Here is a 24615-nt window from a genome sequence, read left to right as displayed (position 1 = left end):
CAGGGTTTAGGGCTGTTGTTCATAGGGTCGCTATGAGTCGCAAATGACTCGACAGCACATAACAACAACAACAACATTTTTTCCCTCTAATGTGGCTGTAATGGCTGGTGACTTCATCTGCAGAGAAGCACTATTCGTTAGATAATCCAAACCTCCTGTCGTTTTGCCGAAGGAGAAAACTGAATATTTTGAGGAAGCTGGCTACAAGCCGGACAATTTTCTTTTCTCTCTGCTTCAAATGTATATGTGTACAGTCCATCGACATCATTGAATACCAAGTAATTATTAAGGGGAATGTATGCACTTATTGCTATTTTAAAAACTTCAGTGGCACACAGCTGCAATAACTGCATTTGTGGAAGCTACTGCAGGAATGATTCGTTTTATAATCCCTTGAATGAGTCTGTATGTAATACCCCTAATAGTATATTGTGATGCTCTCTCAAGGGATTTTTTGAAAATCCACTGAATATGATCAGGATCACCTCCATCTAAAGGAACACCTTCTCCAAAAGGCTGCTCCTTGGTCCACTGCAGCACTCTCACATACTCAACACAGTGCTCTGGAAGTCTGGGCATAGATGCAATGGTGCACATGGGAAAATTAACCTGCGGTGGATAAAGTTCCAGTGTACACTCAATACAAGCTGTCATTCCAGGCAGAATCACTCTGGCATTTCCTTTAAAGCCTTCAGTCCCTCCATCTATCAAAGGGATTATGGAGCTTGGGTCTAACACACCATCTTCATAATTTAGAAGAGATATCAGCATGCCATTTATCCATCTTCTGGCAATGACCGAGTCCAGTCCACAAACAATAATATGAAATTGTCGATAAAAACTGTCATCAAAATCTTGAATCTTGTTGAAATGTGGAACTACACTGCAGTTAGGGATTCTGTCATTTAGAAATTCTGCTGCAACTTCAGCCTTCGGTCTTCCAACATCTTTGGGCCTAAACAAAAATTGTCTATTTAGATTGGAAACATCTATAGTATCCATGTCTATAACATGAATCTGTCTAAAACCAGACAATGCCAGGTTTTTCAGGAGCTCACATCCTAAGCCGCCAGCTCCAATGACTAGAACTTGACCTGTTTCTAACAAAAACTGGAGAGATTCAGTGCTGGGTTCGAAATCAGGGTGTGTGAAGGGTCCAGATCGCTCGAGGAATTTCTTTACATGGTTCCAGCGACCTTCTCAGTCTCCAGAGTCCCCACACCCACCATCAACAGCCATTTTCTCAGCCAGCAGCTCCTCTATTCTCCTTCTTTTCTTCTCCGGCTCCTCGCAATCCGCCATATTGTTTTCACCCCTTCCCAGGAGCCCTCCCAAGCTTTTCTTTAATGAAGTTTATAGTCCTTGGTTTTAGTCCTAGGTCCATGATCCACCTTGAGTTGGTTTTTGTGTATGGAGTGAGGTGTGGATCTTGCTTGGGTCTTCTGCAGATACTTTTCCAATTCTGCCAACACCATTTGTTAAAAAGGCTGTCGTTTCCCCACTTCACTGATTTCATCTCCTTGTCAAAAATCAGTTGACCATAGGTAGATGGGCTGATTTCCAGGTTCTCAATTCTATTCCATTAATCTATGTGTCTGTCATTGTATCAGTACCATGCTGTCTTAACCACCATGGCAGTGTAGTAGGATTTTAAATCAGGGAGTGAAATGCCTCCTACCTTTTTTCTATTTTTAAGGAGTGCTTTGCTTATTTGGGGCTTCTTTCCATTCCAAATGAAACTGGAGATTGCCTTTTCCATCTTGTTGAAGAATGGGTTGGTATTTGTATTGGGATTGCACTAAACGTATAAATTGCCTTTGGCAGTATTGCCATTTTCACAATATTGAGTCTTCCTATCCATAAGCAAGGGATATTCTTCCACTTCTCCAGTCTCTTTTTGTTTCTTGTAGTAAGGTTTTGTAATTTTCTTTGAATAGATCCTTTGTACTTTTGCTTAGATTTACTCTCAAGTATTTAATCTTGTGATTCGCTATTGTGAAGGGTATTGTTTTTCTTACCTCCGGCTCTGTATTCTCTTTGTCACTATAGAGAAATCCAACTGATTTTTCTATGTTGATCTTGTATCCTGCTACTTTGCTGAACTGGTTATACTTCCTAATTTTAAACTTAGTAAATACCCTATAGAAATCTCTGACTATATACTCTAAGGATTATTCAGATGGACCTTAACAAGATGCTCTCTCTCCATGAACTTACTAATATACCTGTGCTTTCGACTCACCTTTTCTTGGTCGGTAGCCCGAAGACTCAAATAATTGAGAACTTGAGGTTCTAATACACTTAAGGATTCCAGTAGCGCTGGGATAAGTTTTGGTGCATGTGGTTTCAACATGGCTCCTGCACTTTTGCTGATTTTCACAAGGGTATTAATGCTACAAATACACAGAAAGTAACTCCTGAGTTCTTTTATCAAAAGTCAGAAGCCCTCTAAGTACCGTCATGAGGATACACAGTTTATTCAACTTAGGCATTCATTTATATGGTTACAAAGCCTAATCTTTGCTTAATATAAGAAATACAGAAAATCATAAATAATTTATATTCTCTCCTGCTAGTTCCACAGTCAGCAACATTTAGCCAAACTGGCACCATCTGAAACTACCCTGGTGGTGCCATGGTTAAAGTACTGGGTTATGCAATCATACTCCCTACTTTACAGGACAGAGATGTGGCAATCTGCGTCCATAAACATTTACAACCACAAAAACACTTTGAGCCAGTTCTATTTTGTCCTATGAGGGTTGCTATGATTCAGAACTGACTTAAAATAGCAATGAAATTCATTGGTTTTTGATGTACAAATGCATATAATTTTTGCTCTTCCACTGTACTATTTTAAAGAGTATGATAAAACTAAACTTCAGTATGCTGTCTCTAAGAGAAAAGGACTCTATCAAATCACAATATAACACTGTCTTACCTAGAAATATTAGTAACTTTTTCTGCTATCTAATAGGGAGCTCTGGTGGCCTAGTGGTATTAAGCTATGCTGCCAACTGTAAGTCTTGATTTTAACACTTTGGAAGCAGAGAAGCCAGGTGCTACTTTTATGGCATCACTGGATATACTCAAACCACCCTTATCCAGTTTCTCCAATGATTTTTCAGTAAGTCACATGATTTGAATCCACCAGCTCTGGAGAAAGATGCAATCTCCTCCCTTGTGATTTACAGTCTCTGAAAACCCACTGCAGGGTCAGCTGTAAGTCAGTTTCAACTTGAAGGCACATAATAACAATGACATAATTTAATATTCACATTTAGTCCTTCCCATTAGGCCACCAGAGATCTTTAGTTTTATAATAGAAGTCTTCAGGAATTTGTTTGTTTGAATTAGAAATGAGAGTATTCACCCACATATCATTATTTACTGCATTCTTAATTCCTTCCAAGTGTAACAGTACCCAACTGTTCTCTTTCTTGTTATTTGTCCTCATTAATTGCATTCTAATGTTATCACTTAGCATGTTTCTCTGTCCCTTTTACTGATCTGCAGTCCTGCCTGGGTCAATGTTCAATTTTTCAAAAATCAAGAATAGGTAGTACTGTGTGTATACTATTCCATTATATTAAGACACACTCAACCGCTGTTTTGTATGTTAGCAGTGATCCATGGTCTCAGGTTTCCTTGACCTGGACCATCCATGATAAAGTTCTCCATCCACTTTTTACCCAGTGAACCGAAGAACTATAAATAATCATTACTTAGAATAGTTAAATTAGCAAACAATTAAGAAATCTCCTAATTTTATGTTTCCTTAAAGTATTAGAAGAGTTCTTTAAAAAACAATTTATCAGTCTTTTAATTACCATGAAATAAGCTTAAAACTACTAATATGAGCTAGCTTTAACAGTGATTTCACTGGAACACATCAAGTTCTTAGCTAACATTCTAATTTAACATTCACACAACTACAAGTTTTCACTGTTGAGTCCAACTTAAAATATCATTTATTTTAAATTTAAGCAAGATCAAAAGAAACACAACAAGATGATACACTTGGTGAGGACAGATACTGATGATAACAAGAAACACAATTCATGCATGATCAAGGCCTACTGGCAGATATGCTGTTGGAAGGCAAGGTTCCATGAGAATGCTGGTGCAAAGACTTTGATCCATAACTTTTCACAAATGCTCTTATGCGCCTTTCTAATTTCTTTTCTGTTCAATTTTCCCTATTTCCAGGAATCTAGCACTCAAAAAAAACTCAATCGTTCCAAAAGGAGTAAAAACTAAGTAAATCAAATGTATTCATCTCATCAAGTGATATACATACATACCTGAGGGCTCGAACTTCTGTCACAGGGCTCATCATGCCCTTGTCCAAAAGGCAAGGCAGGAGGACAGCAATGGTTCTCTGGCCAGCTGCTCCTTTGGCAGGGTCACACATTTTCACACAAACCTCACACACAAAAAGCACAAAGATTAGTGACACTGACTTCTCACCTAGTAACATATTTACATGAGAGAACACTTTCTACATCTCACATTCACAGAAAAAACATGTGAGCCTACTTTCTATTAAGAGAAGTGAGATCTGTGACTGAGAGGGCAGCCAATAACTAAATGGAAAGTTTATTAAAATTTTGATCTCCATATTTGAGAAACAGGGAACAAAATGGTGAGGATAAAATGAAAAATTCAAGAATGTTTGAAGACTTAAGGTATCAAGACTAATTTTGGAAGTTTGCACAGTAACAGAAACATCTGGATCTAGAATCTAGCTTTACTAATGATACATTTATGGCAGTTTATCCCACTAGAAAGTCAAAGTATATCCCTGATAAAGCACAGTAAAATTATTGGAAAACTGCTTAAGTTTCAAAAACCTTATCAACCTCACAAAATAGTAAAAGTAACTTAACACATAAACTTAGGAACAGAATGAGAGAGAAAAAAAAATAGATACTGTTTGACTAAAGTGAGTAATGTCTTCTTCATGGTCAAATGCTTTTTTTTTTTTGTCAAATGCATATTACACCTCATACAGGCCTAGAGAAGCTCACCATTTAAAGAAACTAGAAAAAAATGTTAGTATTTTGCTGGTTAAAAATAGGAGTGCTGGTGGCACAATGGTTAAACTCTCAACTGTTATTCAAAAGATCTCTGTTTGAAATCCACCAGTCATCTCCATGGGAGAAAGATGTGGCAGTGTACCCTTATAAGGACTCACTGCCTTGGAAACCTCATGGGGCAGTTCTACACTGTCTTACACAGTATCTATGAGTGAGAATCAACTCACTGGCATTGAATTTCGTTTTGGTTAGTTAAAAATATTGGTATTCTAATAGCACTCACTACTCTGACTATATGCCCTTTTATATAAAAGAAAGTAATTACTAATTTTTTTGTAGTAACATAAAACTCTATCCCAAGCCATCCCTGATAAAAGACTGTAATTTTCACCTTGCTCAAAGTTTTCAGAGCCAGTTCAGCTGCTTTTCGAACGGATTCCTTGAAATGAGAAAGTGTAACATCAGACAGGTTTGAGTTTCATTCTCACCATTCAACAGGTCTATTTAACTCCTTCAAATCTACACATCTTAGCCAAAATCTTACTATCAAAATTAAAACCAGTGTTTCATTAAGCTGTCTGCCCATCAAGGAATATACTGCAATGTCATATTGTTATTTCTTAAAAATTAAGTAGGGCATATTTTGACCTTATAAAATCTGAGCTATAGAGGATATAAAAATATAGAAATTAAGGGAAATACAGAAATACAGTAAAGCAAACATATAAAGATCTCTATGATAACTCTATAGTATTTTAAAATCTCTAGTAAATAAAGCAAAATAGAAGTGTCTAATCTTAATAAGGTATCAAAATAACTGAAAATCAGAATATCCAGGAAAGATTCTGAAGGAACGGTCTTGTTGCTTGGTAATGACTAGTCCAATTCATGAAACAGATAAATGTAGTTATCCTGGATTATTTTCAAATCATTATTTGTCTATATCTCAGCAATATTATGAGATCTCTAGTGAAGAGTCAGCCTGCAGGCATTTCTTTTTTTTTTTTTTTAATTCAGTTTAGATCAAAAGGTAGTCAATCTTCCATATTCACAGGTACATCAAGACTAAAATGTTATAGGGAAACTGTAGTCTCTTAAAATTGCCTGGATACTGAATTTTAAAATATGTAGATATAGATAAAATATAGTCTAAGAATTCAAATTTAAGCTTTCCTATGAATAAATACGGATCTTTTTCTGTAATACCTTGATATCATCTTGTACCCTAAAAAGTGTTTCCCAAATTTCTGGAAGTTTATCAATGATGTCATCCAGGGGTCTTCCTCTCAAAAGATCATTCAAAGCTAAACAACTGTAAAGACAATTTCATATAAAATATCTGATCCAAGAAATGTCAATATTTATTATGAAACATGCAAATCAAACAGAATACAAATTCTACTTAAATTTCTAGCCCCAATCTCTTCAAGACAGCAATGATTACTCTTTCCTCAGTGCCCCAAATAAACCAAAGAACTGATGGCACATACATTCACCAAATACCTGTTTCATACATCTAGGATACAATCCCTTTGAGATTTTACATCATTTTTTTAATTACACCATTGTGGCTCTACGGTATGGCACCCTGCCAAGTGTATAAGCAGCACTGAGTAAAAAGCATATGTGTAAGTCAATTTCACCCTATAAAGTGAAAAGAGTATAGAAATATAACTTGATGTCTACCAACTTAATTCTATCATAAAGTTGTGAAAACGCAGACTAAGATTTAAAGAGTTAAACATAGACAACAGGCTAACGCGGCCAAAAATAAGGTTTCCAGTAATTTTAATTTATCCTTTTGTATGAAGTATAAAACTTGAAAACACTAGGGGACAACATCGAGGGGAATATATTGTGTCTGCATAGTTGTAGTTCCAAAAATGGTACCTGGATTCTCGAACTCGCCACATATTGCTGGTAAGATTCTTAATCAAATCTTGAAGAATCTCCTTCAAATATTTATCCACCTAAAGAAAGCAAAAGATACAAAACAACTATGAGGTATCATCTTACCCCAGTAAGAATAGCAAAATTCAACAGAGAAGCAAATAGCAAATGCTGGTGAGGTTGAGGAGAAACTGGAACCTTTTATTCACTGTTGGTGGGAGTGTAAAATGGGGCAACCACTATGGAAGGCAGTATGGTGCTTTCTCAAAAAGTTGGAGAAATACCATTTGACCCTGCAATTCCACTAGTGGGAATATAACCTAAAGAAACAAGAACTGCCACCCAACGGGTTGGAAACAACCCTAGTGCCCATCAACAAACGAATGGCTAGAGAAGCTGTGGTATATTTACACAATTTACTATGCTGCATTGAAAAACAAAAAACTTACGAAATAATCTACAAAACGGGTGACCCTGGAGGACATAATGCTGAGTGAAATATCTCAGTCACAAAAGAACAAATACTGCATGGTGCCACTGTTGTAAAATGGGACTGACCTCGGGGTTGGGGGTAACCTAAGAAAAGAGAGAATAAATAATGTATACTGCACTGAAACAGATGAGGAAGATAACTGTTTAAAAGGAATACAGGATTAGGTATTATTTTCATTACAAGATTACAGAAAAAAATGCAAATTAAAGTGGGCTGTGGACTGGGGGAATTGTGTAACAAAGAATTTTTTTTTCTTCAAAGAGAAAAATGAACTGGGGGAGGGGTGGGTAAAAAGGAAAATGTGCAACAATGAATGAATGGGGGGAAATTAAATGGAAAGAGTATGATGTAAAAAATATATATGTTGCATTAATTAAAAAAATTTAAAAAAAAAAGAAAAAACCCACAGGGGGGGAAAAAAAGGAAGCAAAAGATAAAATAAAAATATCTACCAAAAATCAAACCATTCATTCACCTAGCAAACACATGAATTTTGTTTCTGTCATTTAAGAAATATCTCTTTAAGCTTTTCAGTCCATAATTTTCCTTATGTCAATCAACAAAAAATGCCAAAACAATCACTCTAAGATGTGGACAATAGTCTTATCTTCCTCAGTACCTTTATCCCTCTATGAATAAAGCTCAATCACCTGGACACAAATACAAAGTCCTCAGAGATTGATCTAGCAAAAAGACCAAAAGTCACGCAGTGTCCCATCTGTATATACTGGCATATATTATTTCCTCTACCTGTAATTTCTTTCCATCATCCTACTTGCTTAGCTATCTTCTACTTGTCCATCAAAAGTCAGAATCTTTTCAGAAAAGACTGGTTTAAGTACTCTCCTTTTTGTTCCCACAGCCTCTTCTTAAGGACATACTATACTGCATGATAAATACATTATCCTAAACATGTCTACCTCATTTAATAGAGAATCAAGGGCCGGGAGGGTGTCTCATTCATCTTTCTATCCACAATAATATGAACAGTGTATAGAATACAAAGAATTATGGCTGTATATAAATAAAGTCTCTATTTTGTTTACACAGACGCTTATCAACTTTGAAGTAAAAGCAAAATGATGACACATTTCATACTTATGAAATTATAAAGATACTCAGAATGTATATATTTCTTATTTTACACTTGGAAATACTCAGTTTCGCTGTTCTCATATAAATATAAGAAACCCCAGACAGGTAACTATTAAACAGGCTGACTTCTTCCTGTCTCTACGTTTCTAAACATTCTCCACACATGATCTCGTCCACACCTGTGGATTCTCCTTCCACACTGAACATGAGGACTCTCATCCAGCTTAGGCTTTAGTTAGGACCTCAGATCTTTAACAAACTGCTAGATCTTGGCCTACACAGCGGTACCAAATATTTCCTAGAGTAAATGGAGCTCAGGAAGCATGGAAATCTGAACACTGAGAGCCTTGCTGCCATGAATAGTTTCAGAACTGAGAAAGACAGAAAGTAAAATCAAGTGCAGAATCATAGATACAGTAAGGCTTAAAGAATTCATTCTAAGTGATAAACTATGAATAAACTGAAGAAATTTAACCCAAAATGGCATAAACTTGTCTGCATTTTAAAAAATCATTTCTGGTGCTGGTACATGATTAAAGGAAGACAAAGAAAGAAAGAGATAATGTTTTGCTCATCAAGAAAAATAAGGGAAAAGAATGGCTTAAAGGAAGCAGAATAAACAGAATTTTTTAACCATCCATTCAAAGGGCAATTAGATTGTTTCCTTTTTTAGAAATTTAAATGCTATCATAAGCATCCAGGAAGGCAGGAAGAAGAAAGGTGAAAAAGGGAAGACAAATATGTTTAAATAAGTGTACAAAAATTGAAAGGAAAAAAAAATCTGAAAAAGAAAAAGAAAAATTGAAAGGCAGATATGTGGTGTTGTTGTAATGTGCCGTCGAGTCGTTTGCGACTCATAGCCCTAAACTCTGCTCTGTTCTGTGCCAATCGCAGTGTCTCCAATACACCCATCCCAATACCCCAGTCACTGAATCAATCCACCTCATTGAGGGCCTTCCCCTCCTGCGCTGTGTCTTTCTTCTCCCAGCCTTGTTTTCTTTTTCCAGGGCCGGTTTCTCCTTCTTACATGTCCAAAGTATGTTAGATGGAGCCTCAGAATCCTTGCCTCCAGGGAGCTGCCCAGTTTAACCCTTTCCAGGATGAATCTGTTTGTTTTCCTAGCTGTCCATGGTACCCTCAATAGTCTTCTCCAGCACCACAGCTCAAGGCATCAATTCTTCTATCCTCCCTAGTCACTGTCCAACTCTCTGATGCACAACAAGTGATAGCAAAGACCATGGCCTGTATCAGATGCACCTTAGTCTCCACAGAGACACCATTGTTCTTCAGTACTTTGGAGAGATCCCTAACAGCAGACTTTCCCACCGCAATATGTCTTTTAATTTCCTGGCTACTGGTGCCGAGAGTGTTGACTGTGGAGCCAAGCAAACTTAAGCTGTGAACAATCTCAATCTCTTCAGCATCCATCCTGATGCTGCCAATTAGTCCATTGGTGAGAATCTTTGTCTTCTTGATATTGAGCCTCAATCCATACTAGAGGCTGCAGTCCTTGAGCCTCTGTAGCAAGCACTTCAGGTCCTCCTCAGTTTGAGCAAGCAGGGTTGTGTCATCTGCATAATGCAGACTGTTGACAGATCTTCCACCAATCTTGACTCCACATTTCTCCTCATAGAGCCCAGCCTCTTGGATAATCTGTTCTGCATACAGGTTGAAAAGGTATGGAGATAGGACGCATCCCTGGCTTACGCCTTTGAACCATGCAGTGTTTCCTTGCTCTGTTCTGACAACTGCCTTTTGATCCAAGTATAGGTTTCGCATTAGAACAATCAAGTGTTCTGGGATTCCCATTCTTCTCAGAGTCAGCCATTTTTTGTTATGATCCACACAGTCAAAGGCCTTTGCATAATCAATGAAACACAGATATACATTACTCTGGTATTCTCTGCTTTCAGCTAACATCCATCTAACATTAGCTACAATATCCCTAGCACCACGACCCCTTTTAAAGGGGACTTCTGGCAGTTCTCTGCTGATGTGCTGTTCCAGTCGTTTTTGGATAATCTTCAGTAGAATCTTGCTTGCATGTGAAATCAATGATATTGTTCTACAGTTTCCACACTCTGTTGGGTCACCCTTCTTTGGAATGGGAACAAATATAGATCTCTTCCAGTCAGTTCAAGCTGAAGCTGAGAAATATTAAACCAAATCCACGGGAACCAAAATATTACTTTGAGTCTATCCCACCTGAATTTCAGAACCATCTCACAGGAACAGATCTGAGGCCTTGAACTAGTGTTCCAAATGAACAAAGACCAGATGAGCTGTGAGAGGATATCAAGGGTATCATCCAGGAAGAGTGCAAACGGTCATTGCAAAGACAGAAGAGGAAGATAAAACCAAAATGGATGTCAGAGGAGACTCTGAAAATTGCACTGGAGTGCAGAGAAGCCAAAGCACAAGGAAGAATTCAAGGTACTAAAGAGTAGAACAGAACATTTCAAAAGGCAACACGGGATGACAAAGCAAAATATTACAATGAAATGTGCAAGGAATTGGAGTCAGAAAATCAAAAGGGCCTAACTTGCTCGGCATTTCTTAAGCTCAAGGAAATGAAGAACAAATTCAAAACTCCAGTTGCTATATAATCAAGGATGCTTTCAGCAGAATGTTAAATGATCCAGGAAGTATTAAAAGAAGAGTCACTGTATCGAAAGGAATTGGCAGACACAGACGAATTTCATGAAATAACATATGAGCAAGAGCCTATGGTGATAAAGGAAGTTCAGGCTGCTTTGAAGGAAATAGCAAAAAATAAGGCCCCAGGAATAGGTGATATACCAATTGACATATTTCAGCTAACAGATGCTGCCCTGGATGTGTTATCCAAGTTGTGCCAAGATATCTGAAGAACAACCACTTGGCCAACTGACTGGAAGAGGGCAGACAGATATTGGGTTTAAATCTTTTGTCATCTTAAACAAATGAGAGTAATTTTTGGTTTTTCAACTAATATTTCTTTGTGTTTTAGGTGACACGATTATACAGCAAATAGATTATCAATTTAATGCTTTTGTATAATCTGTTCTGGTCACTGGTTCATTTTTTTTTTTTAACAGCCGTATTCTCCTTATTTCTATTCCGTTTGTTTTATTTCCAAAATGGCTGTATTTGTCAGACTCATTAAACCAATACGGTGAAAAGAAAACCTCCTGACTGGGAAAAAAACATTTGGCAATACAATCTCAGACAAGAGTCTCATTACAAAGTTTACAGAATACTACTGGGCCTCCCCAAGAAAAAGACTGGTAACACCATTACAATATGAGCAAAGAACATGGAAAGAATTTTCACAGAGGAAGACATTCACATGGCCAACAGACACATGAAAAAATGCTCAAAATTACTGGAAAGAACAGAAATGCAAATCAAAACCACAACGAGATACCATCTCACTCCAGCAGTAGTGGCAAAATTTAATTGTACAGTAAGCAATAATGTTGGAGAGGATGTGGAGAGATAGGAACTCTCATACATTGTTACAAAGATACAACCACTCTGGAAGGCAGTCTGGAATTTCCTCAAAAAAGATGAACATTGAGAATTCACAAGACAGGTACTCCAGAGCTAGGAATATACCCCAAGAAAATCAGAACTGAGACAAAAACGGACACTTGTAGACTGGCCTATGTTCACAGCAGCACTATGCACCATCACAAGAATAATATGGAAACAGGCCAAATGTCCAATCACAATCTAACAGATTGAGAAACTGTAGTATATTCACATGATGGAATACTAAGCAGCACTCAGGAGCAACTATTTTGAAAATTACTATATAACTTGGGAGGGGCTGGAGAGCATTAATGCTGAGTGAACTAAATCTCATAAAAACAAATACTGCATTAGTCTATTATTGCAGAAATAAAAAGATAACTAGTAAAATGTGTATGAGGATCCAAGGGGTATAGGGTGGGAGCAGAGGCATGATGATGGGCATGAGGTTAATCATAGGGTCACACAGTATGGTGGGTGGAGGGAGAGGTGGAAAAGGAAATTGAAAAGATCCAGCGGGGATCCGGGAAAAAAGGTTAATAGTGGTCATAGTTCAATGATGACTAATTTTTAAAAATATAATGAATAGGAATGATTGTGTGGCACACAATATGAATGGAGGAGAGTGTGAAACACAAAAGTATACAAACTTTGTAAGCAAATCAAAACAAAATAAAATTTCATTGTGTTTTAGGTGACAAGTTTACACAGCAAATTATATTCTCACTTAAATGTTTTTACATAATCTGTTCTGTGTCATTGGTTCCACTTTTAACAATGTGCCAGCATGTTCCTTATTTCTATTCTGTTTGGTCCATTTCCACTAATCTGGCTTCCCAGTCCCCATTATCTTTTCATCTTTGCATTAGGGTAAAGATTAGCCATCTGGTCACATACAGCTGATTATTTAAAGCAGCACAGTACTGAGGGGTGACATCACTGTTATTTTGCTGAAAGGTAACCTCTGGTTGGCTTAGTTCCAGTTCAAAGAGTATATCAGGCTGATGGTCTCAAGTGGTCCTTTAGCCTCTACTGATACAGGGCATTTGGTCTTTTTTACGACTTTAACTTTTGTCCTACATGTTTCCTCTCACTCTATCTGGGAGCTTCGAATGGGTCCCTGGTAAGAACAGCAGGTAATGGTACTCAGTAATTCTTCTAGTCTTGAGCTAAACAAGGTCCTGGCTTATGGTATGCATGTTTTATTAATCATATGGACTAGTTTCTTCTTTGAGTCACTGAGTTTTTTATTCTTTTATTCCAGATGAGTAGAAAGGAAGAGTCATATCTTAGATGGCTACTTGCAAACTATTGTCACCCCTGAAAATATTCATCAAACTCATTATCTTTATGAACCATGTTTTATCTATTAACCAAGTTGGCTTATGATCCTAAACCTTTTAACTGAGTAAACCAATTCTACAAGATATTTGGATATATAAAAAAATTTCCATTACTATACTTCGTGCTTTATATTTATTATTATATATTTTATTGTACATACCCCAATATGCCTACACTTACATAAGCATGTACTCATGTATGCCTTCCTAAGTGATAACATTTTCTTAGTACATAAAACCACTCCAACTCATAGCAACCTCATGTGCCTCAGCACAGAACTGTGCCCCAAAAGGTTTTTAATAGCCAAGTTTTCAGAAATAGTTCAGTGGACCATTCTTTCAAGGTGAAGACCTCAACCACCAACCTTTCAGTAAGCTAAACTTGTTTTAACTATTTGCACCACTGAGGGCCTCTTTCGTAGTACATAAGGGTTCACAAATACTTGCCATTGATTTGTCCGTGACTAATGCATTCCAAATGCTTGTCATGGCTTGTCGAATACCAAGGTTGGGATCAAACTGGTAACGATAAAGACGTGGAACTAGCTGAGGCAGAAAAGGCGCAAGCTGCTCTCCAGCTCTGGTAGCAATGACATTAAAACCAAAAGCAGCACCCTAAAACAATAGTAAGACGAGAGACTCTTAACACATTTGTACTAGAAAAATACTAACACCTTAAATACATGAGGACCACATAATTTTGCTAAATGTGTCCTTGAACAGAGCATGATTTGCTGGGCATCCCACCGTGCTAATGCACGCCAGCAGCTGTATGGTAGTCTGGCTACCTCTAAGGAGACAAAGATGTTTACCCAAGGCACTGTGCATAAACTGCCACAGTCTGCCAGTACATTAACATTTGGGTTCAGATTGGAGTATAAAATAAAAACTATGTGATAGAAACTTACCTTCCTAGAGTTCCACATGGCATGGTGATTGGCTAAATTCATAAATTTATACACCAGATCTGGCTGACTGAGATCACTTGCCAGAGAGCAAAGCTCCTTGTAGGTAGAAATGCCCTGGCTTGGAGAAGAAGGGGGGGGGAAAGATGCAATGATGTCTTTCTCAATCTGTAGTCTAAAGCAAATTACCAGTTATCACCAATAATAATTACTAGGGCATGGTTTTAAAAATAATTTCACTAATTTTCTAATGACTTGACTTTTTAAGTCTCTCAGGCCTGGTTTAAATTGTTTTTTGTCAGATATTCTTCTATGGTATAGTACTGGTCTGTGCATTGCTGTATGTGGTTGCTGTGATGCTAAACACTGTGACACTGATGTGGCAAATGGTGGACAGTGTTTGGTGGAGCTTCCTGATCAAAACAAGCTTGGAGGTAGGAGGGCATCCACTTCCAAAATGGCTTGCCTCCAGAAACTCTATGAACATGGAGAAACGACCAAAGTTATACAAGTGTTCAGATCTTTCATTCCTAGAGCCACTAGGAGTCGTCTACAACTCGACGGCACTTAACAACAACAATAATTTCCTAATATTGAGTAATACTGTTATCATTATGAAGACAGAAAATTAAGCTGAGAATAATAACAATAGTAACATAATTCCATTGTCAATTGTGTTTGAAACTCCCCCGGGCTTTTGTTGGTAGATGACTCAAACGTGCCTGTCTTTCCCCAGGTAGCTGGGGTTCTGGCAAGGTGGATCTATCAGAAATTTTGTCCTTACACTGCTCTCCCAAAATTATAATACTTATTTCAAGACATCTATCTTCTCTAAATCTATTGTTAGGCCACCTTAAACCTAAATCCTGATAAGAACATCTTTTGAACTCTATTAACTTTTCTCTGAACAAATAAAATGGTAACAACCTAGATCATTTAGTATTATTTTGTAAAAAGCAAACACTAAAAACTCAATGGTTAAGTTAGCAAACTAAGTTAAAGCCAAGTAACTTCCTACTTTTAAAAATATAGCTATAAAATGCTTTAACATTAGCAGTTGGTGTAGAAGTCTACTGGCAGAGTAAAAAGAAGGAAAACAGCATCCAATGTGAAATTGTGAAAGCTATGAGAGAACATGAAAGAGAATTAAGTGTCTGCTTTCTCATGCTGCAGAATACAGTGAAGCAGGACTCTGAACAGACAAGCATCACTGAGTGAGAAAGAACAGAAAGGGCAACCTAGACGAGGATTCTTAGAGGGAAAGCAGTGATATAAAATCACAGTGAAGAAGAGAAAAATCAGTAACTAGATTACAGTTCTCTGCCTTCAGGAAGACTACAACTCATTAAGAAAAATGAAGGGAAAGACAATATATAAGGAAGTGATCCGCACAGTTACCACAAAAGAAAGGAATGACATGAAGAGGTACATAAGAGATACAGAGGCAACAGAAGTAAACAATTTTATTACTAACACCTTCCTGCAGTAATAACATTAATCTACCAGTGGCTATGTAAGCAAACAGGCAAAAAAGACAGATAAACAAGCTGAAGGGACTATACCCAAGACCATACACAGACTTGGCAAATATTTCTATACAGTAAATTTCTATGCAGTAAATATATCCATGTACATGTTGCTATGTGCTACTGCATTGTAACTGACTTGTAGTTGACCCTCCAGTGCATTTTCAGAGGCAGTAAATTGCATGAGAGGAGACTGACCATTCTTCTAAGGAGCAGCTGGTGGATTCAAACTGCTTACCTTTGGGCTTGCAGAGAAGTTTCTTACCATTGGGCTGCCTAGTCATGTACATGTTGTTGTTCAGTGCCTTTGAATCAAGTCCAACTCATAGTAGCCCTATGAACAGTAGATTTGAATCCTCTCCTATACTGTGTCATGCTGACTATCTCCGACATCCTCAAGCCTACTGCTCCAGCCCCTACGTCAATCCACCTGGTTGAGGGTCTTCCTCTCCTTCATTGTCCATCCATTTTCCATCCCAAGCATGATGCTTACCAAGCAACCCATGTATATATATTGTTTTTGTTGTGTGCCATAGACTCAGAAACAACCCATAGCTGGTTTTCAGAGGCAGTCTAATTGCACAGGAGATTGCCCAACCTCCTCCCATTCAAATCCACCAGCTGCTCAGCAGAAGGATGGGCAATCTCCTCCCATGCTATTAACTACCTCTGAAACATCCTGAAGCAATGAATTTCTGGGCCTCTGAATGACTAAATGACAGCTTCAGAGGACATCAAGGTCAACTGGCATAATCCAGTGCCCAGTGCACAAAGACAATGTTCCACATTCTACTTTGGTAAATAGTGACTGGGGTCTTAAAAGCTTGCAAAGAGCCATCTAAGGTGCAACTACCAGTCTCTCGCTGTCTAGAACAACGAGAGAAGAATAGTACAGACTTACAGGAAATGCTTAGTCCAAAGGATTAACAGGCAGCAAACGACAAATGGTGGCAAGGTTGTGGAGAGATTGGAACTCTTATTCACTGCTCGTGGAAATATAAGATGGTATAGCCACTATGGAAGGTGGTCTTGCACTTTCTCAAAAAGTTGGAAATAGAAATACCATTTGACCCAGCAGTTCCACTACTAGGAAACCAGAGCCACAATTCAAAAAGATGTATGCACATCCATATTTATTGCTGCATTTAAACAACAGCAAAGAGATGGAATCAACCCAAGTGCGCATAAATAAACGGATAGAAAAGCTATGGTACATCAACACAATGGAATACTACACAACAATGAAATAGTAAAACATTACACAACATGGGGAAGCCTTGAGGACATTATGCTAAGTGAAATATCTCAGTCACAAAGGATAAATAGTACATAACACTGTTATAAAAGAGAACTGACATAGAAGTTTGGGGAGGGGATGGGGAAAGAGAGTGGCTAATGAACACTGCAGTAGAATAGATGAAGGGAAGAGCAGTCTAAAAGGATTACATGATTATGCATTTTATGTATTAAAACAATCTGGAATAAGAGGTACATTTGCTTTGTAAGTTTTCATTTAAGTCACAATTAAGTTTATAAGAATCAAAACACCACAGAGTAAAGTTCATAAATGATAGATTCCAAACTACTCAGAGGAGTTACCATAAAAATTCAGTGCAGTGAATGTTAAGCAGCTTGCTTTGCAATCAGATTGCCAGGGCAGGACTCAACTCACAGAGGTGGGATGGTTCTTAGTTTAATCTCTCTTAACTGCTCTCAGTTCAATTTTACATTGACTCCTAGAGGAGCTTCCAGTGACAAGTCACTGGGGAGGATATAAATACTTAATGAGAGGACATCAAGGTTTGGCCTCATGTCTCAAGGTAGCAACTCCAAATAATCTTCCAGCATACAAAGTCATGTCAGAGATCATTTCTGTAGGTTTTTGCACAAAAATGACATTTTCCTATGTGACTCTGCTAATAAGAGTACCTATGAAAATTAACTTCATGGATACTCTATCAGATAAAAACATTTAAATATCTCTACATTAAGTGATCGATGGTCTAGCATACTTACCCATCTGGTGTTTTCCCAAGGGCTCCCCCTTGAAACACTACTGTCTCTCCGGAAACATCATGTTTAGCTCTAAACCCAAACAGTAGCAAAGGATTTCAATTAACCACAAATGTTTCATATCCAGGATTCAATCAATCATTTACAAACTGATTAAAAATACTCTTTACTCAAGTATTTACTGTGTGCAAATACAGAAGTCAATTTATCTTTCCTAATAGATTGGGAACTTAATAAATGAAGTATAGAATGAACAATTAGTAGACTTGGAAGATACTCCCTCCAAAATTACGCCGGCTTACATGTTGTCATAAAGTGGGAACCAATTACAAGAATGATTACTCCTTCATATACTCTTCAGGAACCAGACCATGGCTTCCTCTTCCCAGAAAGCCACGCTGAATTAAATGATGTCACATGAAAAATTATCCTTCCAACAGAGAAGGCAATGTAAAGCAGCACCTAATTACAAGAATGATTATCCTGCTCTCTACAAGGACCAAAATATAAAAATATTCCAAGATTCCTTTCCAATTTTAATGTTCATTTAGTCAACAATAAGTAAGGTACTTTTCTGATACAATGCTTTAACTACTGGCTCTCAATATATCCCTGTCCTGTACATTCAATTTGAAATTCTCATGTTACAGTACCTTTTGCCAGTCATAAGTGTTTCCACAAGTGTAGAGACCAATTCTTGTTGATCTTGTTCATTGCCCAGTTCATAAACCAACCCCAAGCCTTTTGAGGCAACATCCTGGCTAAGTTCTATCAAAAAGTTAGAATAAAAAGTATTAGTTTAAGAAAATATTGTTCACTGGCTATCAAGTCAAATTTCTTAATAAATTTTAATAACGTTCATTTTTAATAATTTGCTAATTAAAATTAATGTTGATAGTTTTATCATAGTGAAATCATAATGATGGTATGAGAGTAAAGATACAAAACAAAATCAAGTCACTTATTTTGTTAAAAATGTAGTAAATTACCTCAGGGGACATGACACCTTTTGAGTCACTATAAATGAGACTACACAGAGGATCCAACTCACAAACCAAGACAACTGACAGATCACAGCATATAGTTCAGTGACAGAGTTACAATGGATTGTGAATTGTACAAACACAAAGATCAAATAGCCTCACTAGAACTCAAGATATTTATACTAAGGACAATGACAGACTGTACATTTAATACAACATTGCTATTTAAATGTCTAACACATAAACATTCATTCTCTCCTGGCTTAAGTCACAAAGAAAATGTCAGAAATAGAAAGAGGCTATTATTTAGTAGACAAAGTAATTTCAAGAAGGTCTCAGCTCCTTTTTTAACACTAAACTGTTACAGTCAAAAGTAACAAATATTAGATACTATGTGACATCCTAATCAGAAGCTCTGGTTTTAAATCACTAGCTTAGTGGGTATTATCATTAATACGAATAGGTTTAATTCTAACCATAATTCAAAAATAGCTTTCTATTTTATCCATTAATTCAAATGTAAAACTGTTATAGTCACAGAATTAGATTTCTACTAATTCAAAATATAAATTTAACAAAGTTCAGAAATAAAATATTTACCAACCACCTACCATCACTTTCTGAAAGAATCGAAACAAATGCACTTTGAATCTCTTTCAGATGAGACTGAATGAGGGAGAGGGGGGAAAACGCATTATTAAACTGAAATGCTAGTTCTTTGGAAGACTAATAATCCTACTATCAGAATACACAAGATTATAAAATCTTGCAATTTGAGGAAATGACAAACCTGGGGTTCTTACATGGGACAATACTGTCATGTTGTTGTTTTGTGCCACTGAGTTAACTATGACTCACAGCAACCCTGTGAAGAACAGATCTAAACCTGACCCTTCCTACACCGTCCTCATAATCTCCACCATGCTCGGGTCCATTGTTGCAGTCATGATGTATTTTTCTAAGGACTGGCACATCTTGTTAAGGTGGTTCAAAATTATCTGAAAGCTGTACCACTAGTCATCTCTCCATGTAATCTGACCTTTTTCTAGTTGGAGCCTTCTCATCCTTACCACTTCTGACTTCATCCTTCAGCTTAACATCTATCAGGCCACTGTATTTCATTCCTTCAGGTGTTCCTGATTACAAAGTATCTACCACCAGATAATGAAGGGCCCTCACCTCAATACTGGCCCTTACTTCCCATGTTTTTTTCTACTTTTCAATTGCTAATGTTTCCCAAGTGGTTTCCAACAGCACAATCCCATCTAGAGCATGACTTACCTTCACTTCTTTATGGGTACTCAGTTTTCTCACAAGGGACAGTAGCCAGATGCAGGCTGCTTGTCTAACATGTGGGTTGGGGCTAACAATTTGTTTGTTTAAAATTAAGTCCAACACCCATGCAACCACATCATTCACTTTGGCTCCTAGAAAAGTAAAGTTAAGAACAAAATTAGTTCAGAAAAGTTTCCTGAAAAAAAAACAACAAATTTACACCAATATTTACTCAAGAGTCCTCACACCAACCAGTGGAGATAAAACTGTAACAGAGTAGAATACACCATCTGATACGTACATTTCCACAGAGATCAGACAGCTAACAGCTAGGCTGTTGTGTACTCAGAGCAGAGATCACACATCTGAGTCAAAGAGGAGAGAGGCAAATATTTGGAGTCATACAGCCAACAAACAGGCCAGGGACCTCACCAACGAGGACATACACCCACAACCAACCAATCTCACACCCATGCAAACAAATCAACATTGACACGATATAACATACTGAAGTCTAATAGCTAAGTTTTTAAATAAGATGAAGGGACCAATAATCATTCCTTTCATAGCCCTGCATAAGTGATATATCCTTTTAGAGATGTTCAGGTAGCTACTTCTCCAGAATGAGAAGTTACCTCCACTCTCTACAATATTAATTTCTCTATTATTCTTTATCATTTCCCAACTTAAAAGAAATAAAACTTCATTTGACTTCACCCTCTGCCACCAGCTACCATCCACTTCTTTCGTTACTTCTTAATTTCTTACTCTCAACACTATTGACATTTCCAGCTAGGTAATTCTTCATTAAAGGACTGTTCTGTGCTTTAGAAGATATTTAGCAATATTCCAGGTCTTTACCCACAAGATACCAGTAGTACAAATACAGAAAAAATTCTTCATAGCATTTATTATTCTTTAGGAAGCTGTTCATGTTCCAAGGTTATTTTTACTTTAGTCTCTCTCCCAGTAGGCGTAAGTTGCATGAGTAGAATTTCCTACTATTTTGGTCTTTTCAACCTCATTAATAACCATGCTCAGTGAGTCTGGCTCATATTAAGCACCTAGTTCTTAATATGTTAACATATTGTTACTAGTCAATAAGGTGCTAGTTAATATGCTATTGCTGCTGTGTGCCCTCCTCCAGCTGGAAATGACCCACAGCTGACCCTCCAGGAGGTTTTCAGAGGCAGTAAATTGCACAGGAGGAATCCGCTCATCCTTCTCTGATGGAGCAGCTGGTGGATTCAAACTGCATGCCTTTGGGATTGCAGCACAGCTTCTTACCACTAGGGCACCAGAGCCCCCTAGTAAATATATGAAAATTAATTTACAGTACTCTGTGGTTATGAAGTGGCTGCACATGTAGATAGGTAATTTGTTTCCATAGGAGGGGGAAAATATAAATTGTAGATTTATCATTATCCGCAATGAAAAAGATGAAACAAAACATAGTTCACTCACTTGGAAAATTAAATAATCACTCCTTTGAGTATTCTGTTTACTCATTCTTTCTCTCATTAAGCATGCCTTAACATCCAAAATCACAAAACGGATTGACACAATGACTCAACAATGGGCTTGAGCACGTGAGAGATGGTGAAGTGGACACAAGAGAGGGAAAATCCAGATCTGTTATTCACAGGGGTGCTATGAGTTCAACTCAACAACACCTAACAACAACATCAAAAATCTGATTCCTTCTGTATATACTGCTTCACTTTCCTACTCAGTTTTCTCCCTAAATGTTCTTCTCTTTTCAGTTTTCATTAACTGTAATTATCTCCCAAAGCTCAGTCTGGAACCTTTTTTACTCTGTCTTCATTAAGTTTAGGTTATTGAGTATAAAGGATATTGTTATTCCCACCAACAATGTAAAAGAGCTCCTATCTTGACACATCCTCTCCAATATTTATTACTTGCTGTCTTAAACTTTACCACTGCTACTGGAGTGAGACGGTATCTCATTGTAGTTTTGATTTGCATCTCTCTTATTGCCAGTGATTTGGAGCATTTCTTCGTATGTCTGTTGGCCATTGGAATATCTTCCTCTGTGAAAATTCTTTCCATGTCTTTTGCCCATTTTGTAACTGGATTATCAGACTTTTTATTGTGGCGGTCCAGGAGATTTCTAGAAACTTTCATTATAAGACTCTTGTCTGAGATGGTATTGCCATTACATTGTTGGTGGAATTGTACAATGATACAACCACTCTTGAAGGCAGTTTGGCGATTCCTCAAAAAGGTAAACATAGAAATTCCTTATGACCCATATATTCCATTGCTTAAAATATAACCCAAGAAAATGAGAACTGAGGCTTAAACAGAAACTTGTACACCAGTGTTCACAGCAGCATTATTCACCACTACAAGAACATGGAAACACAGCCCAGTTCAATCACAAACAAATGGATCAAGAAGTTTTGATACATCCATACAATGGAATACTATGCAGCACACAGGAACAATCATTTTGTAAATTACTACCTAACTTGAGAGGGACTAGGAGCATTATGCTGCGTGAACTCAGTCCCACAAGGACAAATACTATATAAAACCATTACTGTTGAATGAGTATGAAGATGCAAGGCAGAGGAAAGAAGCAAGGGGTGAGGATGGGGGTGGGGTGTTAATCACAGGGTTGCACAAGTCGATGGGTAGGTGGGGAGAAGGATATGGGAAGGATCTTTTATGAAAAACAATGTAATCAAACTTTGTAAATAAATCAAGAGTAATACAAAAGAAAAAAAATGATGTTGTTAGTAATTAAAATGGAAATAAAAAGGGAGAATAACTTTAGAGATTACAGAAGACTTTTAGTTTGGATGATGAGAGGAAGGAAGGATAAGAATTTCATATTCACATACACAGAACTGGTATCTGCAGGAACTCTGTGTGAAAATACTTAATAAGTTGTTTTAAAAAAGCCTGGCAATTCAACATAATGGTTCTAGGATTAAGATATAAATTTAAGGATCATCAACAAGTTAATGTCAGATATGGTATTGGTAAACTGGAATGTCCCAACACTAATAGACAGTGTGAGACAAGAAAAGAGGTAGTGAAAGAGAATGACACATTGTCAGAAGCAAGAAACCAGCGCGGGGGCGGGGGGGGGTGTCTTGCAAAAACAGAGAGAGAGTTCTAAGAAAGTGTAATGTCAAAAATTTCAGAGAGCATATAATTTAGTAACTGGATTTCAAAGAAAAGAAAGCTGTGCCTCAACATTAGATTTTTGTTATTACTGTTGTTGTTAGGTGTCATCGAGTTGCACAGGACCTATAGTGACAACTGAAACCCCTTTTTATCCTCACAATTTCTGACACACACGAGCCCACTGCAGCAGTCACTGTGTCAATCCATCTGGGTTGAGGGTCTTCTTCTCTTCGGCCAATCCTCCAACTTTCCAATCATGATGTCCCTTCTCCAAGGAATAGAAACATGCCCGAAGTACATGAGATGAAGCTCCATCCTTGCCTCCAACTGGTGCTCTGGTTGCACTTTTTCCAAGACATATCTGTTTGTTCTTTTGGGAGTCTATGGGATATTCAGTACTCTTCTCCAACACCACAGCTCAAAGGCATCAATATTTATTCTATTATCTTTATTCACTGTCAAGCTCTCAGATACATAGCACAAGAGTTTCTTAATGATTATAAATGGATGAGCTGAATACTCATTACCTATGAGAGGAGTGTACTCTTCCTCAGTCACTAGCCAGGCATCTCGAGCAGCTACTGAACTAGTTCCTATTGCAGCACTGGTGATGGCTTCACCTATAGTGAACTGAAGTTCTATCTGCTTAGCCTGCAGCAAAGTAAACAAAAGTAATGAACATAAAAAAGTACATGTCCACAAAACTCATATTCACAGAAAAGTTACTTAAAAGTTTTCTATGTCAGAATACTTTTCACTTCATTCATTGTCTGGTTTGCTTTCAGCTAACTCAAGTCCTCAAAAACAGGGTAGAACAAGTGGCTAGGACAACATAGTAACAACTACATTTTTCCAACCTCACAGTGTACCTTTTCTCTCTAAAGAACCACTAAACAGTAGTATTTAACTAATTACACTACTGTGTATATGTGAAATGTTCTCTTATAAAAGGGTAAAAGGAACTAAAAAAAATTAAAATAACCACTTTAGAACTTTTCCTAGTTAACTATTAAGACATTTTTGGGTTGTGGCTTATGCTATTTACTTTCAATTTAAAACTGTAATGGCTCCATCTTATTTTTATGTTTCCAGCTTCCCATATATTTGATGATTTCTAAACTCTTAAGATCAAGATTACAATGGCAAGTTAATAAACCTTTATTCATTTAAACAAAACTAGAGGACATCAACAACAACAAAAAAAGAACTAAGATTAAAAGGCTCTCATTAAGTTTTTCCTCAAGTGATTACAATGTCAACGACATTCAAGGAAAATCTCATATGGATTTAATTCAAAATAAAACAAGGACAATTCACTTTAAGAATTTCAAAAGCTAAATTTTAGAAAGAGCTCTATCACTCAGTCCTTAGATCCCACCCAACT

General features: G+C 37.3%; 1 protein-coding gene and 1 pseudogene across 1 annotated transcript in view; both read right to left on the bottom strand.

The window, feature by feature from the left end:
• LOC102872809 overlaps positions 1-1302 on the bottom strand; it is a 5070-nt pseudogene extending 3768 nt beyond the window's left edge.
• The window catches only part of KIAA0368 (KIAA0368 ortholog), a 107371-nt gene that overhangs the window by 27156 nt on the left and 55600 nt on the right, over positions 1-24615 (bottom strand). The window contains exons 23-34 of the mRNA XM_006900849.1: positions 23759-23882; positions 20082-20227; positions 19412-19466; positions 18471-18585; positions 17821-17889; positions 14282-14399; positions 13821-13988; positions 6930-7009; positions 6246-6351; positions 5431-5478; positions 4305-4426; positions 2243-2393 (exon numbers count right to left, since the gene is read on the bottom strand). Of these exons, the coding sequence (XP_006900911.1) occupies positions 2243-2393; positions 4305-4426; positions 5431-5478; positions 6246-6351; positions 6930-7009; positions 13821-13988; positions 14282-14399; positions 17821-17889; positions 18471-18585; positions 19412-19466; positions 20082-20227; positions 23759-23882 (1302 nt within the window). The remainder of the gene's footprint in view (positions 1-2242; positions 2394-4304; positions 4427-5430; positions 5479-6245; positions 6352-6929; positions 7010-13820; positions 13989-14281; positions 14400-17820; positions 17890-18470; positions 18586-19411; positions 19467-20081; positions 20228-23758; positions 23883-24615) is intronic.

This window comes from Elephantulus edwardii, unplaced genomic scaffold (assembly GCF_000299155.1).
Source record: "Elephantulus edwardii isolate Elephantulus edwardi_28Jun2011 unplaced genomic scaffold, EleEdw1.0 scaffold00297, whole genome shotgun sequence".
Taxonomy (NCBI): domain Eukaryota; kingdom Metazoa; phylum Chordata; class Mammalia; order Macroscelidea; family Macroscelididae; genus Elephantulus; species Elephantulus edwardii.
This window is presented reverse-complemented; position numbering and strand designations above follow the sequence as displayed.